At 42.9% G+C, this 19,841-nt stretch overlaps 1 protein-coding gene across 2 annotated transcripts in view; it reads right to left on the reverse strand.

The window, feature by feature from the left end:
- nkain2 (sodium/potassium transporting ATPase interacting 2) overlaps nucleotides 1-19,841 on the reverse strand; it is a gene marked incomplete at both ends in the record, with an annotated part of 59,725 nt that overhangs the window by 22,499 nt on the left and 17,385 nt on the right. For both annotated transcript variants that reach the window (XM_079179771.1, XM_079179770.1), the window contains 2 exons: nucleotides 5,540-5,620; nucleotides 6,632-6,769. In XM_079179771.1, coding sequence (XP_079035897.1) covers nucleotides 5,540-5,620; nucleotides 6,632-6,769 — 219 coding nt within the window. The remainder of the gene's footprint in view (nucleotides 1-5,539; nucleotides 5,621-6,631; nucleotides 6,770-19,841) is intronic.

A 19,841-nucleotide genomic window follows, 5' to 3' on the forward strand; every position in this document is an offset into this window, starting at 1 on the left:
CCACTGTGTGTTTGCAAACTGACTTAAGGCGCCTGGACAGATTTGGGATTCAAAATGGTTTTTGCTGCTGTTTGTCTCTGTTTGGTTACATTTGCAAGTGTGTGTCCCTCATGTTTTCCTCTGACTGATAAAGTGAATGACACGTTCTCCAACTACTTGCAGAGCAAACAGACGCACACTTTGACACATACAGTATGCAAAAAAGCATGTGGGATAAACCCTCCCACACAGCACCCCAAACCCCTTCAGTAAATGACTGACAGCTGAGCGTGCAGTATGTGTGCACAATATGTGTCTGTATCTGTGAGTCATCAGCCTCTGTCTGCATCTTTTATATGACACAGTGGACTACTGACAGTGAGCTGTCTAAGAGTGTGTGTGTGTGTGTGTGTGTGTGTGTGTGAGAGAGAGAGCTGATGTGAATATGCGCGTGTGTGTGTGTGTGTGTTTGCAAACGCAACATGGTGACAGTTCCCTCTCCACAGCCTCCACTCCAAATCTGTCAGGGGTGCCACATCAGAAATCTTTTTAAAAGATTAATTCTGTGGCATTGCTGCTATATTAGATAGTGCGGTGGTGAGTGGCAGGAAGGACGGGAGTGTGACAGACTGATATATGGTATGAATCTCAGGCTGAAACTCAAATTATTGTCAAGACAGGTTTTACACCTTATCTTGCCTCTGGGGCTCTACAGGGGCCTCATGGGAGGAAAAGATACACATTAGATAGAAAGTTCTATCAAACGAAAAAAAGGGTTGAGAAGGAAAACATGTCGTAACAAGATTTGCTGCATCACAGATACAAAGATTTGCCTTTTCTTTGGGTTGCTGATCAGACCGAATACGCAATTGTAAAAGCTGGGGAACGCTGGCTTGGATACTCGTTTGTTAAACGGGTATTTTCGAAGGAAGCCGGCCGTTATGGAGAGGGGGGCGAGATGCAAATGAGAACATTTGCACACAGGCAAGATACAGTTGTGTGAAGAATGAAAAAATAAAAAGAGAGAAGTTCAAATCCAGCCTGCTTTCATACCTCCACACACCTGGCCAATCGCTGTGTGAAGCGGGCAGTGTTTTTTGGAGTTGTGGGTTACAGAAAGTCACAAAAATGGTCTGACTGACTTCGGCTGAAGTGTAAAGATGCCTAATCGTTATGTATTCGTTTTCTACCACTATGTACATGTAGACAAGCAGCTGCTGTGTGAGCATTGTCGAACGTAGCAACTTCACAGATAATGAAGCAAAAGTCAAATGCTTCAACGCAGTGGTCACGTTCAAAAGAATGAGGGGGCAGATCAGATTCATAGAACGTTTGAACACCTACGCTTCCACTGCAACGGAGCAAACTGAAGCAGCTGATGAGAACTGCGTGATACGGAGATCGATTTTGGTCAAGCTCAAATAACTTGATGAATAAACAAAGTGTGTCATATCCGCCTGTTTTGTTACAGCCCTACTTTCTGCGTGGGACAATGTCGGCGACTCAGGACAAGATGTCTCATCGAAGCCACCGTTATCTCAATCACGATGATCTGTTTGCTCCTCCGACGCCCGTCCATCTGGCCGTCTGACTGCAGGACTTCACACTGAGCTGTTAAAACTCTGACGGATCTCCACTCTTCGATGTCTCTCCGAACCGCTCTATTCACTGTCTGGGGTTCACTTTCCTTATGAACGGGAAATGTCAGAGGCGTTTGGCAAATTTCATACCTCCGCAGCCCTAATCTGTCTGACGTTCCCGCACTATAACACAAGGGAACATTTGCAGTTCACCTGCTGAACATCAAACAGTCTGAGAGGAGTGTTCTGCACAATTATACTGACAAAACCAACATCTCAGTCACGACGGAACGCAACTTTTCTCCCCCTTTTAAAATGGGAAGCCCAGCCTCTAAGTATTCGCTTTACCTCCCTGACAGCCTGATCAGCTTTCTAATCTTACACTGCTGGCACTCAGGATGCAAAATCTGGATATGAGTTCTATTCATGGATAAAACAGAGTGTTGGTACTGGAAAATTACATCAACGCTACAGTATGAATCCAAGAGTCACTGATAACGTGGCACAAAATGAAACGGCAGCTGATTCTCTGCCTCTTTCATACACAGAAAGATGTCAGATCTCTGTAATGAAGAAAAATGGAGTCTGTCGCAACCACTTTTGTCCTGTGACCCCAAAGTAATGGCCCGAGTGTATAAAGTAATGTATTAAATTGGCACTTGGTACTGGCCAATACATAAATCCCCGCACGATGAATCTCTATACTATCCCTGTGCCCATAAATAGCAACGCCTTCTTGACGGCGACACATTTCCTCAAGTCTTGACATTGGAAAAATAGAGAGAGTATGATTGAAAAGGAGGCGAGAAGGTGAGGAAAGAACGAGGTGGAAGAGGAGCGTGGGACAGATTCACATGGCACTTTGGAAAACAACATGAAAAAGACTTGATTATAGGGTGAGCAAAGGGAGAAGAGGGATGAATTACATGGAGATGAAGAGAGCAAGGCACAGGAGGGGGGGGAGAGAGAGGGAGCATGAAAGAGGGAAGTGGCATCAGAACGCAAAGGAGAGGGAGATTAAGACATCTTCATTTCGATCACAGTATTCTTGAGGCGCGCAACGTGCCATCATTACCCCGATCAAATACCAACGAGTTATTTTGATCCAGCTCACTCACTGAGATCCAAAAAACGACGGTATGAACTCATCTTGCTCTTTGATTTCTATCTGTGTTCCTTTGTGATCCAAATCTAAAAACCTGGGCTTTTATGTTTAAACTAATGTGGCTTTGAATTCGGAGGCTTGTTGATCTTTTATTTAAATATCGTTCACCGGGTTCAGCTTGGATCGTTAGCTTACGTTATCTTACTTTTTTAATAAATGTTTCCAAGTTTTTTCGCCCACAGTTTTATTTCATTTTTTTGTCACTTCTTATTGTATTTCTAGAGTTTTATTTCTCTTCCAAGAACCGGTGACGTTACGTAACGTTGCTGATATATAATGCTGCTTCTAAGCTCAACAGGTTAAGCAGCTAATAAACCTTTGTAATGGCCACATATGCGTGCAGATCATTAAATAGGATTTTTTTGTATTGAAACAGTAATTTATGTGATTCTCCCCGCCAGCAGAGAATACATCTGGTTTCATCATCATTTGGGGAGTTTTTTTGTGTTCTGGACTGAGTGGCAACAATCTCAGACATATTCACACTTTGTTTTACATTTGGTCCATTGTAATAATAGTGCTCAGGTCAGTAAACCAGCGCTGGAACGGTGGGTGATGTATTAGTATCTCATACAACAGCTGGTGGATGCGGGCGGCGGGGGTGGGGTGGCTCCCCTTCTCCCTCAGCAACTGGGTCAAGGTTGATGTGCCCTTGAGCGCGGCGCACGCAACCTGTTCTGGTCATAACAAGCAAGCTGTTCGGCATCTGGTTTCGAGTGTGCCTCTCTCTGATTGGTCAGCAGGTAATTGATAAAGGTGTCCCTAATTAACTGGCTGTTTCACCCTCGTTAGAAACCTGATGTGAAGATTTTGGTCTGAAGGGCTTTTTTATATTAGAAGAGAAATATTACTCGTAGAATTTCATGAAAGAGAATAAATGATTTGGTGACATAATTCATTTTATTCTATTCAATCAACCTTTGAAACATTGATACGCTGCGTTTCCAGATGTTTCTAACAGGCTCTCTAGCTTTTCCAAAATCGCAGACCAGCTTGTATTTTCAGTGATAAAAACAAAACCCACACAGCAGCTCCCTGTCATGCCAGCTGTAGTGGTTCTTGTAACTGCTGAAGTCCGCCTCTGGGACAGTGAGAAGAGTAAATATCATTAAAATCAGAGATCATTGAAGCAGCATGTTTCTAGACAGAGAGCGGGGTGTATATATATATATATATATTATACAACTGTCGAACTTCTGGCCCTACTTTGGTTGGCAACAAAACTTAACAAGGCTCCCAGTTTGTGTGTGTGTGAGAAGAGCAGACAGTCGGGAAGAGTGTATCGAACAATGAGTGAGTACCAGCTGGAACAGGAAACACTAGCAGAAGAATACGCGGCTCTTGCTTTTCAGTCCGAACGAACGGTAATCATGATAAACAAGCTGGAAAAAGCGGGAAGATGAAGATTCGGAGAGATGATATGTGGTGTTGTAGCATGTTACATAACTGTCCAATGGAATGAGTCACTCAGAGCAAATTGTGATGGGAAAACTATTTACATTTCTTTTGCAACACCACACTGAGTGTAATCAGCTATAATCAGCACTCCCATCAACTGATTTCCTCTGTTTATGGAAGCGCTGATTGGACCTAATTAATTGTGTAACTTTAATATGTATTCGAAACCGACACATTTTTACTGCAGAAAAGGCTAAACTATTGCAGAGAGAGTCTGAAAAGACATCGGTGTGTGCCAGCAATGCAAAGAACTGACGTGCTTTCGTTATACAAACATTAGCACTGATCAGCTGGGGAGAATTATACCGTTTACCTAATATGTCTTGCGACTTCACATCCTAGCGAGGTGTGTACATGAATTTCCTCCTCTCAGGAAAAACAGTGTCAGTAAGCAGCATGTGGAAGTGGCCACTGACAGGGTCTTGCCCCCCATCCGTGATTATGGCAGCTGAAGTTACACTACAATGACACTCAAATGATGGGACCCTTCCTGTCAGAAGAGGCAGGTTGAAAGCCGCTTCAGCGATTTCAGCGCTTACGGTCCAAGTAGAAACATCATCCCACGGCCTATTATCATGCAAAAAGGTGTGTCTGTGAACTACACGACAGCAGAGCGGTGCTACAGAGTTTCACTTCTCTTTTACTTCACAAGTGATCATTTGCAGAGTGCAGACTTTTGAGCACATCAAAAAGACCACAGAGTAGTTTCAAAGAGCAGGGATCTGTGTGGATAGATGTGTTGATACAGTGTTTTTGGCAAAGGAAGATACAAATGTGTGGCTAAATGTAAATTCAATTGTATTTCATTCTGAACAAACCCCAATAAAAGATCCAACTCTCTACCCTGCTTGTGGCTCTCAACCCCAAACCTAATGGTTCCTACTCAAATGTAAATCTTAAAAAACACGGGTCACAAACAAAAATATAGTTTTATAAAAAATAAAGAAACAAAGAAAAACAACATTACCGCCTCATGGTTGATTGCCTCCTTGAACCAGTCAAGTTGCAGTTTACATCAATGTCTGTCTAATATGTCATACTTTTAATAATTTATCTTGTTAGACATTTGTGTGAAATTAGCATAATTAGCATATTAATTATTAAGTTATGGCCAAAAATGGGACGTAACAGTGGCCTCTTTTGACAGTTGACCACTTATCAGTTCATCATTGAGTCTAAGTTGATGTTTTTCCAGGTGTGTGGTGGTTAAAATGAAACTCTATAGTCCAGAGGAATAAGTTATATCAGACTCTGGTTACACCGTCAATACTTGTTAGTAGAATCAAAGCATTTCTACATCGTCAGCCTTATTCTTGCATCTGAATTTTGAAATCCAAGTTTATTTTTGTTTCCTTACTCTGGATAGATCTCCAACCTCCAGGTAGAAACAGATGATGAAAACATTCCAGGTCATCCACACGACCAGCCAGGCTGCGTACTGCAGAGAAAACAGGGCGGGGGAGAAGAAAGTGAGAGGCAGACGAGATCTGACAGGTCTTTGTTGTAGATTAAAAATGCATGTTCATGTCTTGCATTTGGAGCGAGATGGAGGGAAAAGACAGAGGGAGGCTTCACTTTTGATGTTGTTAAGATGCGGAGAAACAAAAACAACGGCGAACAGTGCAACCAATCAACGGAATCAAACCAGACAGAGAGAGAAAGTACAGAAGTGTGTGTGTGTAATGGTGTGTGTGTGTGTGTGTTACAAGGAGTTATATGCAGGAATGCATGATTGATGGAAGTATGGCAGACTTTATAAGCTTGGATGAAACTTTTATTCCCTTTCATTATCTGAATCTCCTCACTCGATTTTCTGTGTGTGTGTGTGTGTGTGTGTGCACGTGAGGGTCGTTGAGAGGTGTCGTGGGGGGGGTTACATGATGTGTGGGTGGGTTGTGTGGAGGCCCTGCAGCCGCTGTGAGAACTTCTGAACGTTTTCTGACACATGAATTATTTCGTCGACAGCTGAGACCAGAGTATAGAAACAAATAAAGGCAAGTTATTCGTATACGCCCACTCCACATCACTGCTATAACCTTTTATTTACCATATTGTCATTATTTGTTATCAGATTGGCATTATCAGTCGAATATATATGAGAGAGAGAGAGACAGAGAGAGAGAGACAGAGAGAGAGAGCTATTTGCAGATATGAACATATGAGGGAGGATCAGTTGTGAAACATATTTTTTGTAAAGTGATGACTATCATACATTTTTAATGGATGGTAGTGGTATGAAACCCACAAATTACTTCCAGAGAAACAGAAAATAAAACCTTTAAACTTTAAACTCACTCCAATCCAGTATCGTTCAGCCTTCGTTATATTCGATGAGGAGAGCTGAGTATAGTTTAATTAGAGGCTGCTGCGAAATCTAGGGCAACGGATATGTAAAATGGCTGTTTCAAATGTGTGTGTGTGTGTGTGTGTGGGGGTGTGCAAAACCCACCCCGGTGACATATCTCGGCCTGAACTGAATCGTGCCAAACAGGCCCAGGATGACGACGATGATGTGGAGGAAGTTGATCAGGATGGGAGCCCACTGGTAGCCCAGGAAGTCTATCACCTGACGCTCCAACACACTGACCTGAGAGGAGGAAGAGGAAGAGGAGGAGGAGGAGATTAGTGGCGAGAAACAACAAATCAACAACAGTGACATTCTAAGCTTTTCTTTTCTTTCGTTTTTTCTTAAGTCATTTTATTCTGTTCAAACACTTTGTTTCTGCACAGTTTCAGACCAGGCGACACTAATATCTACTGTTTGTAGAATTTAGATTCTAGTGGTGCATGGGATTGTTTACGCCTTCTGCGATCCAAACATTTTCAGTAACTCAAGAGCTTTGTTAAGTCCAACAGTCAGATTTTATTGAAAAAGGACAGATGTAATCATTTTCAAAATCCACAACATGTTTTTATCGAACCAAACATTCTGCTTCAATCCATATTTATTGCCCAGGAAGCTTTTCTAGCAGCGCGGGCGCCAAAGGATGAGTCCTTACTGCAGCAGCCCAGGTTCAAATCCCACCCGAGGCCCTTTGCTGCATGTCGTCCCCCCTCTTTCCTGTCTATCTGTCCTCTCTTTCAAATAAAAGCAAAATGGCCCAAAAGAATAAAAAAAAATTTGCTCCTCCACTCGTCGCACACAAAAGGCAGGCACGCACCAGTATTGGCCGGTCTAGCAGAAATGTAAGAGCACCGTAAATTACATTTATATAACCACAGTGAAAACGTCTATTTTTGGGGGGGTGATGGCATTATAAAACATGATGACAGACATTCATTTGAAAACCACAATAGATACTTTGAGTGTAAAAACAAATGTAATTCAGTGCCGCCCTAATAAACTGTCATCTATACATTACTGTTAGGCTTCCAGGACTGTGTGTGTCTGTACTGTAGCTTTATTATCATTCAGCCACTAGAGCCTCATGCTGAGATAGTTAATGAAGTCAGCACAGCGTATGATACGGCACTGCTAAATATATTAACCCACACAGGGAGACAGAGAGGGGGAAAGACATGATGAGGACGCAGGAGACAAAGAAGGTGGTGCATTAAGAAGAAAGAAAGAAATCATCATCATTACTAGCTTCATTTAGCCCAAAAAGATACTGATATTTACAGTTCTACACTATGAGCCCCAAGTGTTTAAACATCGACAGCTTACGTATCAAATTTGTGGATTATTTTCCGTTATTCTCACTCTCTTCGCACAACACACTCGCACACGCACACACATGCACACACACACTTCTGGATGGCTGAGTTTAGGGAGGCCTAATGTGAGACCATATGGCAACACTACAGCCATTCACAGCCAAATAGCAGGTACACACACACATGCACACACACAGGCACACACAGGCACACACAGAGATAAACACACACGTGAAAAGTAACCTTGGGTAAACTACACCTACTCAACATTAGCTTTAAGTAGGAGAATGTTTATTGGATGCGAGAGTTAAAAGAAGAGGAAGGTATGAGAGTGTGTGTGTGTGTGTGTGTGTGTTTCCATGTCATGGCAGGGCTGCTCTGCTTGCACTTGACAGCACCTGCTGTTATTGGACACACTGGGCTCAGCTGGCACCACAATGTGTGAGTGTGTGTGAGACATTGTGTCTCTTTGTGTCCCTGCCTTTATGTGCGGGACAGGCTCCGTCTCTCTGCATCTTTGTGCATCGGCTCCATTTTATTATGGAAACGCGTGTCGTGTCCTCCCATTGACTATTATGTAGTGCTGCAATTGTGCCTCTCTCTCTCTCACACACATATGCAGAGGCCATTATAAGAAGTCATGGGTCTCCCAGCCCATTACTGAGGCCCCTGGGGGCCCCTCTTTCATCACCAATAATATAAACAGTCTTTACTCCAGCCGGGACGCACACACCCCCCTCAAAGAACACACAATGAATTACACACAAGCACAAGTGGCCAAGAGAATATTTGTTAGAAAGGATAAATAATATTTGTACGCTTTGGAAAACAAGCTTATTGATTTCTCTTTATAGTTACACACACCTCCTTAATGGTCAGTCAGCAAAAACTAATCTTTTTATTTTCTTTTGCTGGTGTTTATTGTTCTAACCTGGGTAATAAAGAGCAATGCTCAAAACCAGACCATCTGCTCATTTGCACCGCACTCATCTTTTGATGTGAAATTCTCATTACATGGCTCGGCTGCAAAACAACTAACTTCAGCTGCCTCACTACATCACTCTGTGTAATTAAGTCGCTGAGTTCTCCTGGCAGACAAAAGACAAAAGCATAGCACACAGCCTCCCTCTGCCACAGTCCCAGCATCCCTTGCATGTGTCAAATGACAGAAGCCTCCGATAAGGTGTGAAGTCGCCCGGCCTCTCAACAACTGTGACTCTGGGGAGAGGGAGAGACAGAGAGAGGGAGAGAGAGAGAGAGAGAGAGAGATGGAGAGCTGCAGACGGCGCAGTCGCTAGCAGCAGCTATGTTAGCAGATATGTCTGTTTTGTGATATGTGCAGCTGATGAAAGCGCCTGGCGCCTGTACAGGTGGAGCTCTAAGCGGGCTAGCCGGGTCCTTTGGGATCTGCAGTGACAGGCTTTGATGCAGGCGACAGAGATGTTTCTTTCAGTTCGGCTGCTTCAAGCACAAGCGAGGGGCCGTGTTCACATTCAGCTTGTTTATCTACACTGTGCATCCACCTGTGGACGCAGCACATTAGTCTTAATATATGTTGATTTTGCAGAGACAATTATTTAGAGTTGCACGTATTGACTGAGGACCTCTTTGTTTCTCTCCTAAAGCTGCAGTGGTCTTCCATAGCTATACCTGTAGAGCTAAATTAACGGTGCGCAAGTCTGCTGTGAATATAGTTGATGTGTCTATGACTACATGTACGGTACAGTATCTTTTTGTGTGTGTATGCTTCACAAAACACAAAGAAAAAGACGCCGTCTGTCAATTCGTCTAAAACCAGCACAGAATTCCTCAGGGACCAAGGATGTTTATTCCACCCGCTGTTTTGTTAGCATAGCGCTCTTGTTAGCATGAGTTTCCCAAATGCAGTAGTTAGCAGAGAGCCTCACTACAAATCCACAGGGCATCCATCGCTGTCCTGATGTCTATACTCACAGGAGACAGTCTCCCATGTAATAGGGCCAACAATAATATAGGTTGGTAGTGGCAAGGAAAAAATTCAAAGATGAACAAAGGCCGCGGACATGCTGCTGAAGTGATCGAGAAAGACACTTAAACACTCGGGGAACAGACTGGCAGGAGGAAGACGAGTGCGATGGGGGGGCTGGGGTCTTCGGTGAGTTTGGTCTATTTGACAATCTGATAGAATGATAACGAAGGACTTGTATTTCTCCAGACAAGGCCATTATTATTATGAGACACTGCAGAGGGACTTAGTGTCCTTTATCTTAAAACTGGGGAAGGGAAGAGAGAGAATAAGATCCGACAGTCACTGAGGATAGAGGAAGAGATGAGAGAGCGGTGGTGGGTGAGAGAGTCATCTTCTCATCGTCCCTCGATTCCTCCCCCCTTCTTCCCGCTCCCGCCCACTCTTTCTTCTCTCTCTGCTAATCTTCTCATTTCCTTCTTCTTTTCCTGTTTCTCCTCATCAACCCCAGTGCTCTCTTTCCTCTCCTACATATTTAATATGCATTCATCTGTTACCAGATCTGTTGTGTCATAAAACAGCAAATTACCTCACCTCCCTCTTTTCCCCTCCATTGCTCCATCTCTTTCCTCCATTACTGCGCTATACCTTCCCGTCTCTCCGTTCACCTCCTTCTTCTCGGGTTGTTTACGTCTCAACCTTCCGTCTTCTCCTCATGCAGTGTTTCCTTCTCGACAGCTCTCCTTCCTTTCCCCTCCCTACACCCTCCACTCCGCCAGCCTTGTTATCTTTCCCTCTCCCTCGCCTCCCCCCTTCCTCAGTCTCATCCTTCCCATCCCTCGTTCCCTCTGTGCTTTTGGCTGAGAGTTTTTGCTTGGTTCCATGACCTTTAAAAAAAAAAACTGCTGATCAAATTCTGCCACTCATCCCATTATAGACGACAGAAAGGGAGAGAGGGATGGAGAGGCGGTCAGACGGGGTATAGGGCGAGATAGATAGCAAGAAGAAGAAGCTGGAGGAAGGAACGGGAGAGGAGAGGAGAGGAGGTATGCAAAGCAGCGGGGATGGAGTGGAGAAAAAAAAAGAAACAGGCAGAGGAAGTGAGGAAATGTCCAACCAACTGTATGAGTCAGACAGGGAGCATCACGACTGAGTAGCAACTAATCAGAAACACATCGAGGCACATGTGACGTATTTCTTTCTCCTCGTCATTCTGAAACCATCTTTTTTTTACCTGCCTCTGTGTTCCTCGTAAAGTTTATTCTCCTAATAAAACTCAAAAGCGAGCGATCGTGGTTTACTGTTAACTTAATTAAGGCCGCGTGCCCACGCCGTATCCCACTGCGTACAGCAAAAGCAATCTCCCATCGATTCGAATCACGCAACGATCAATTCATCTCCATTGGAGGCTATTAGGGACCATTTGTGGCTACTTAGGGCTCGGAGAGAGAGAGAGAGAGAGAGAGAGAGAGAGAGAGAGAGAGAGAGAGAGAGAGGAAAAGACAGCAGGGAGGATGGGCTGAGCAAAGTGAGGGGGGGAAAAAAGATAAAAGGATGAAGAGGAAAGGAAAAAAGGAAAGGGAGAGTAAATGGAGGAGAAGGAATGAGAGATGGAAGGAGGGTGGGTATGGAAAAAGACAATGATGATCATAGGTGAAAACCTTTCCATTAAATATCCAATTTCCCCACTCAGGCCCATCATTACCATCACAGCTGTTCACTCATATCCGTAATATCCATAAAGTCCATAGTCACTCATAGACTGCACTGCACACAACTCCAAGAGTTACTTAAGGCTGTGGCCATAAACCTTATAGCAGTGGTAGCAGCTGATGTGTTACCTTTGAATGAGTTAGCTGAACTTTCCAGAGAGTAGCGTTAAGCTCCTTTTTCAGCCCTGAAATTGCCCAAAAAAATGTCATCACGTGGCTTTACATGCTGAGGTGAGAGTGGAAAACACAGCGGGGTTCAAATTATGTGGGTGTTTGAAAACTGACTCTGAGAAAGTACCAATGTTTCTAGGCTGGAAATAACTAAGTAAGCCGATCAATTAAAGGAACGTGACAAGAACAATTCCACCCTGTCCGTTAAACATGAAGGTGCAGCCAGCCGGCCGTTAGCTAGTTTGTCATTTTTACACTTTGGTTTTTGTACTTGTACGAATTAAACATGTGTGGAGGCAGATTTTGTAACCGTGTAACCAACTGCTGGCTGTAGCCTTTTAAAGGGACAGTGGGTAGAAATCGTTGGCATCTATAAGGTGTGGTTGCAGATTGCAACCAATACTTTGGGATTGGTGCATGACAATAAACACAGTTAATAAATACAAAGACATAATCAAAAATACAAATATCTAAATTTACAATGGTAAACATTTTGAATGATATGGCACCCATTAGTTATCGACATTAAGTAGGTTTGTAGTGTAAAATAGTAATTCAACAATAAATTGAATAAATAAGATGTAAAAGAATATAATAGTCATTTTTTAGTTGGATGGACATCAGTCATAATTACAGCAGCACGAGTAGCCAATATCTGACATTAAATATATTGGCCAAACAAATCATTCTGACCCAACGCTTGTCACCGCTCATTGATCCCCGTCCAGATGACACGCATTTGGTTAATCTGTTTTGCACGTTTTGTTGGCCTGTCATGATGTCACTTTTATATATATCTGGCTGCCACGGCTGTCAACAGATGGAAAGAGCGCATGGAGGCAGCGTTAGCCAGCTAGCAGCACCCTGTGAGTACCCTGAAGTCGTGTGGAACAACCGAGATGGATCAAGATGGCAGCGTGTTGATGAAAGCTGTGCTGTGGAGGAGCACACTCAGGCTGTCATTATGGTCTATGCCACAGCTCTAGACAGGCTAACCGCTGGCCCGTGGGCAATAATAAGCCCAAGCACCTGAACAAATTGGAACCGCAGTTTAAGTCCAATGGACGTCCGGCACACTTAAATGGAACGTCCTCGGAAAGACAGACGGATGGACCGTACATGTTTTCTTCTACCTAACCGTCACCTTTTGTTCTGTTACTGTGTCTGCTTCTCTTCTTATTGTCGGTGACAGAGTACATTCAGCTTCTTGAAGGAACACCCCACGCGGAGAAGTTGGTTCAGCCCAGCAGTCGAGGTGGAGATGTTTCGAGGTAGAGCACCGCGATGTCACCCATTAACTAAATGGGCTGTGCCGTGTTCGGACCATTGACTTAGAAGATGACGTTGTCAGAGGTTCCGTCTCACGCTGGAACAACCTGCTGACAACGTTTGCATTCCTACGACTTTACGGTACTTTGGATGAAAGCCATTAACTAAATGGTATTTCTTATGTATTGCTGGTCCCATCATGTTTGTTGAACACCATTGGGCTTTGAAGGTCACCAAAATACCAGTACCTTCGTCTGATCATAAAGACGGGTAATAATAATAATAATAACTCAGCTAACATTTGAACCACCTATTTTTGAGGCATTGCCATTGATACCAACAATGCACCAGTCTGCCAATGTTCCCTCTGTATTCACTCCTCTTCCAGGCACCCAGGGATCCCTTCCACGTCTCTTTGTGAATTAACTGGAGTGATTAATATTCTCAGGAAATATTTCTTTATGGAAACGTGGCATTTAAATGTCAGAAACACCAGCTAATCAGTTTGGTATTTCAACACATCTCCCCTCTCTGTCTGTGACTGTCCACCCCTCTGTCTCTATCTATTTCTGCCTTTGCTCTTTTGTTTTCTGTCAGCTGGGTGCTGCTCTCTCTTTGCCTGGAAAACGACAATTAATAAAAAAAAAAAAAAGGTCTGGTTTTAAAATCCTTGTATTGTATCATTTCAATGTTTTGTTTTTCTTTTCGTTCTTTCGTGGCCAGAATTAATACAACTATAATTGAAGTGAATGACAAGTGACAAAGACAGTGATTTGGACTTTCAAAAGGGGATGAAAGCTTTTTTGGTCACAGTTGTAGAAACAGCGTCTGAAATTCGGTCCTCTCGGCGGCTGACCGACTTTTGAAAGCAGGCGTTGCTAACAGATACACTACTGACATCATGTTTGCGAACATTCAAACAATAACTTTTCCCTCCCTCTTTTCTTAATAAAGCCCACACAGCATTGGCTATACGCCATTAGCACTATATGTCCTCATACAACCCATTGCGATGTTACGTTTTTGTTCTGCTCGTAAAGTTTGCCAGCGTTAATAAAGGAAAGAGAGACAACAGTCAAAAACAAAAACCGTGTCTTAGCATGAAATTATTTTGATTTCAGTTGTGATTTACGTTCCGGTTTTGACTTTAAAATGTATCATGAGAGACACACTGAAGCCTAACACCAATCAAATTCCGTGTTCAGGTTCATTCGCCCAATCAGGTGAGTTGGAGCTTGTCAAAGCAGATCTAAGTAGAACTTAAAAATAGGGAGGGTTATTTATAGCATCTGAATGGTGCACACACACAACAACACACCTACATGTATTCAAGTCTCAACAAATACAAATACACACAATTAAGCACACACACGAAACAAAAGCAAGGAAACATTGATACAAGGATCCACACACACACACACCTATACACACAGAGAGCTTGAGGACATTCTCTCTGCAGACTATCAATCAGATATCATAAGACAGCCTCAAACAAGAACATGTGTGTGTTTGAGTGTGTATGACAGTGTGTGTGTGTGTGTGTGTTTTCTGCCCTGAAGCTGATACTAAGCTCAATGTGTCATTAGCAGTAACTCCAGGTTGCAGCAGAAGCTCTTTACAGTTATTTACCACAATTGACCGACTGATTATAATTAATGCCATATACATCATCTGCAATAATGCACCTGTCCCCCTTTTCACTGTCTTCCTCCTTATATGCCTTCGTCTCTGTGATGGAAAGCTCGTCCACCAAGGCTGTTTGTCTTCCCCCGCTGCTGCCATTGAAAGCCTCCTCTTCCTCTATCAGTCTGTCAGATTGCCTTTTTCCATCTGATCTGGCCTGACCAAAGAAGCGCTGACATTATCAGAGGCAAGCAGAACGTGTGAAATGCTCGGATTTGTCTCAATATGTTTTATCTGCTCTGCCGCTTTGATCTTAACTGGACCGATTTTCTGATGAAAGCACACAAGAGAGGAGAAGACAACAGGGCTGGACAGTCCTCTCTAGAATTAGATAACTCGTTCAGAGATGGAGGAGAGACGGGTTCTTTTAAATTTCAAATTATAGTCCTGATACATTATTCAGAAGTCGGTGATGGATTTTGGAGCTGTTAGGGTAAAAAAAAAAAACCTTGTTATGCCCCGTGGTTGTACATTAAAGAATTTGCAGTGAACTGGATCGCTGATTTTAAACAGATGTCAGGAGTTACAGAATATTTGCCAACATTTTTGCTCTTTTCCTTTTCCTCTCCTGCCTCCTTGATGGTTTGGGCTTCCTCTGCTTGTTGCCTTTTCTCTCCTTCTTTATCTTTTAACCCTCCCTTCGGCTCTCCCTTTCTCTCTTCTTGCTTCTTTGTCTCTCCTTTAAGAAAAACCTCTCTCCTCTTGCTTTTTGCTTGTCAGTTTTTCTTAACCCTTTTCTTCTCTCTCCCTCCTTCCCTTTCTCCTCCATCCTTTCCTCTTCTCCTCTTCCTTTTTCTATTTCTATCAGCCTTTCTCCCTCTCTTTCCTTCAGCTTCCATTATCTCTCCTTCCTCCTCTATGCTCCTCTCTCCCCACGCCACCGTCCTTCCCTCCCTCTCTTAATCGGCTTCTGTGTTACTATTCACCCCATACACACACACACACACACCCACACACACACAGAGTAGCATCCCTCCTCAGTCCGTTTGTAAATGAATTATCAGCCCACCAGTGGTTTTCCGTTCGTACACTCTTATATCTTAATGGCCGATCTATGCGGGCAATGCTTTTATGAGGATACAATGTGTGTGTGTGTGCGTGCGTGTGTGTGTGTGTGTGTGTGTGTGTGTAGGTGTGTGTGTGTGTGTGTGTGTGTGTGTGCGTGTGCTGGTTAGAACAAGGGGGGTTCAACTGCTGCATGATAAATAGGAAGTATTAGGAGGGACCTCTATAGCACCCAGGGGCTCTCGTTGTGTGTGTGTGTGTGTGTGTGTGTGTGTGTGTGTGTGTGTGTGTGTGTGTGTGTGTGTGTGTGTGTGTGTGTGAGCATTTTGTGCTTGGCTCACGTCTACAGGTTTAAAGTGTGCGGCTCATTGTTGGAGCCTGGATTTTGCCCAATTTTCATTTGTGCAAGTGGTGTGTGTTTAGTGTATTTAGTATGTTAAGCGTGTGTGTGTGTGTGTGTGTGTGTGTGTGTGAGAGGAGTAGCGGGATATGTAGAGTGGAAATGACACCAGACAAACCCACAGATGGACGCCCAGCGGGCTAAGAAACATTAAGGCTGCACTAACACATTAACACACAAAAACACACAAACACACACAAACACACGCACACACGGGATGGTAAGTAGATATTGGCCTCTCCCTCTCTCTGAATAACCTCATGGGAGCCAAATGAAATCAATAACATCATTGGTGGTTGTGGCGTGTACATGTAGGTCTATTAACACATGCACACGAGAGGAATACATGTGAGTGTGTGTGTTGCATAATTGTCAGTAAAGAGGATAAATATCAGCCAATAAATAATAAAACACTTGAAAGGGGGTATTTCGCATGTTAGCTTACTGTATCTGGGAACTTGACTGCAGCATGAAAACAGCCTGGGAGACTGTTTTTCTTAAAGCTGCTCCCCAAAATGTTTCGGCTCCTTCAGTAAGTCAGGAGACAATAGCATCAGTGTGGTTTATTGTGTTTGGGTCGCCGGCCAAGACTAAATTAACTTTGTGTCCCGGGCTGAATGGGAGGCATGAAAGGAACCTGTGGTGTCTCAGCTGACAATGAACTGCCGGCCAACTTTGTCACCTTATTTAAATGAGCTTCATTGTCCTCACAGTGCTCATAGCATCAATGGGCGCCGGGTGCTTTATGTCCTCCCGCTCACTGTTATGAGGCAGAAAATGTGGCTGTATTTCCATAATATTACTCTGGGTGCCATCACCGGGGCCGCGCTGCTGATCGCCCGTCCGCTGCCAGTGGAGCACATCCAGCCCGGCACTTGCTCCCGGTGCATGTGGACACGGAAGCTCGTCTGTGTGTTTATTACTGTACAAAAAAACGCCCACAAGCAGATTGCACTTAAGCCATTTACGGTGCTGTAAATCTGGAAGCCTCTGCAGCTTTCCATCAGCGGGCGAGCTGCTACTACAAACAGATAGCGTTTTTTTCCAATAAGGCCAAACATGTTTTTCGATTCGGGGGCCAAGCTGATCCAGCCTGGTGTCTGCTTTCATGGCACACTTGGCCCGGTTTCAACACTGGGTTATATCTATAAACCCTTCATTTACCTGCGATTTGCTTTGCACATTGTCGCTGGCAAAGCTTCAGAGAAACTGATTCAATCGCAGGACAAAATATGTCTGCAGGTGCTTGCTGAGTCATAACAAGAAGAAATCAGAGCACTAATTAAATAACAGGTACTTTAATAAATAAACTGATATTTTGGCTGTAACTAGGGATTATTCTCATTATAGATCAACCTGCTGGTTACAGTTTTTCTCATTCGCTTTGGCTCAATTCTTGAATGAGTTCAAGTCTCTGAGCAATTATTTTGTTGTTCATAACAGAATTGAATTTCTCTTTTATTCAAGCAAATAGCATGTGTTTTCTCACATGTGTCCAAAAAGAGTCAGTACAGTTGTCTACAGTTTGCACAACAACCACGTGCACGTGGCTTGCTGATCAAAACTGATGAGTTGATTTTAGGAGAAATGTTTTTCACATCTTCTGTAATTTTCTTTCACTGTTTGAGCCATCGCATAAACATCTACAACATGGATGAACATATGGTGAGGAGGTAGACTTTTTTTTATCACTGCATCAGAGGTTTTGTTGTTGTTGTTGTTTGGCATGGATGTGATTTTGTGGCAAATCTAACTGAATACATACACATGTGCATATCATTTGTCTGTGTACTAGAGTATTGTACAGTATTGACTGTTCCCAGTAAACTGGAATCTAAAAATCTCGATCCAACAGTAAGCAGTCCGTTGTAAACAAGAAAGACGGCTCACACGATGACAAAACTATTTTTCATTTTGGTGGCATTGGACATTTTACTGACTGAACTGACTGACTGAGTGAAATGTTTTGGGTGAGTCATACCGTTTGAAGACGTGTAGTAGAGTTATGATGTCCCATGAAACAGTGTTACTTTATTGTTTGATTAATAGTTAAATGCCCCAAAAGAGTGAACCATCACTGTGTTTTTTCTTGCTTGTTTTGTTTGACTAACAGTCTAAATACAGATATTCCATTTAATAAATCCTTCAAAATGATATAAAACGGGGGAAAGTAACAAATCCTTGAATTCCAGACATTGGAAACAGCAAATGTTCTTAATGAATTATTTAAACAAATGAACATGTATCAATGTTCTTGACGATTACTTTTCTGTCATTTGACTAATCGATCAAATTATTAATTGTTTTGGCTCTATTTTACCTTAAACTCAGCAAAACAGTTACTGTGTGTGTGTGTGTGTGTTATGCCAGAGTCGCTACAATCCTGTTTGCGCGGTCCTCTAAATGCTCTTATGTAATGTAATTTATCGACCACTCCAATTCATCAAGTGTGTGTTTGTGTGTTCAGCATCTGTGCCTGTGTCCGTCTTCCCAGAAGCCCTCTTGCTACTCCAACTGTACCACTACTTAAAGATTACTCTTTGCCGTCGCACTGCTCAGTTATCTCTCTCTTAATAACCTTAAGAAGGTTGTTTCACTAATGCGTAATACCACTCAGCAACAGCGTGGGACGTTTATTAAATGAGAATGTCATTAAGACCAAACGTTATGAGTATGGAACATGGATCTGAGAGTTATAATAAGCTCACAGGACATATTAGTCCTCCAAGCAGACGGTTTGTTGGGTTAGCGTTTCCCTTCCTGTAAAAAGTGTAACTACTGCAGCCGATATACAAACACATTCACTCACACAAGCTCCTCATGCCTACAGTGGTGTTCCGCTACAGGGACTGCAACGTATGATGCAGTGATGCAGATACGATTTTGTCTTTTTTAAGTTAATGGGTGCAATGTGGTTTGTGTCAGATAACCTCTGCAGTGCTGAAATGGTTCCCCAAATCACAGCAGAGCAAACTGTAGCAAAGTTAATTTGGTATCGATGTTTAATTCGAAGGTGCGGCGTGGGGCTCTGCTTCTGTGCTTGGAAAGTTTCAAAGATGTAATTTCTTTTCCTGAAAATTGGGAGCCAAAAGCTGGGGGAAGAAGCTGGAGCCCCGCCACACTGACGCTGTGTTAATAAGTAAAGTAAATAACAGAGGAAGCAGCTGATTGTAACACGTTTCTCCTCCCGATGTGCAGAAGCATTGATTCCTGCGCACACAACAACATAAAACGGTGTGTGTGGAACCAGTTAAACATCAACAAATGTTTAAGCTAGCTCAAAGTTCAGCATATTATACACTGTTAATCGTATTTCATTAACAATTATGTTACGTTATATAATGTGGTGTTATGCTTTTTGAGTGTTTCTAAAAAAAACAATGCAGTAAGTTAAAGGAAACAGCTGTAATGACACACAAAAACAATGCAAACACGACTTAACAAAGAGACCATTCGGACCCTTAATCATTAACTATGTGAAAAAGTTTAATCAAATCCAATAATTAGACATTTTTGGGGGTCTGAACCAACTTTCGATGAAACTTAATGTCATTAAGGTCAGACAATGAGCATTGCTTGTAAGTGAGCAGAGAGCTAACGTGATTAAAACAACGAACTTTGACATGACAGCTTTTCTTTCTTGCATCCTGAGGGAAACTAAGTAAGTGTGTGCCAGGTCCATGCATAAAGGATCTACAGAGATTTACTGTGTCTTTACTATAGAATCAATATGTGGACACTGGGCCATTAGATTAAGTGTTTAAACATCTGCACTTCTTCACACGCTTCCTGTGAATGGTATTGACCGCCGCTTTAG

This window comes from Pholis gunnellus, assembly GCF_910591455.1.
Source record: "Pholis gunnellus genome assembly, chromosome: 19".
Taxonomy (NCBI): Eukaryota; Metazoa; Chordata; class Actinopteri; order Perciformes; family Pholidae; genus Pholis; species Pholis gunnellus.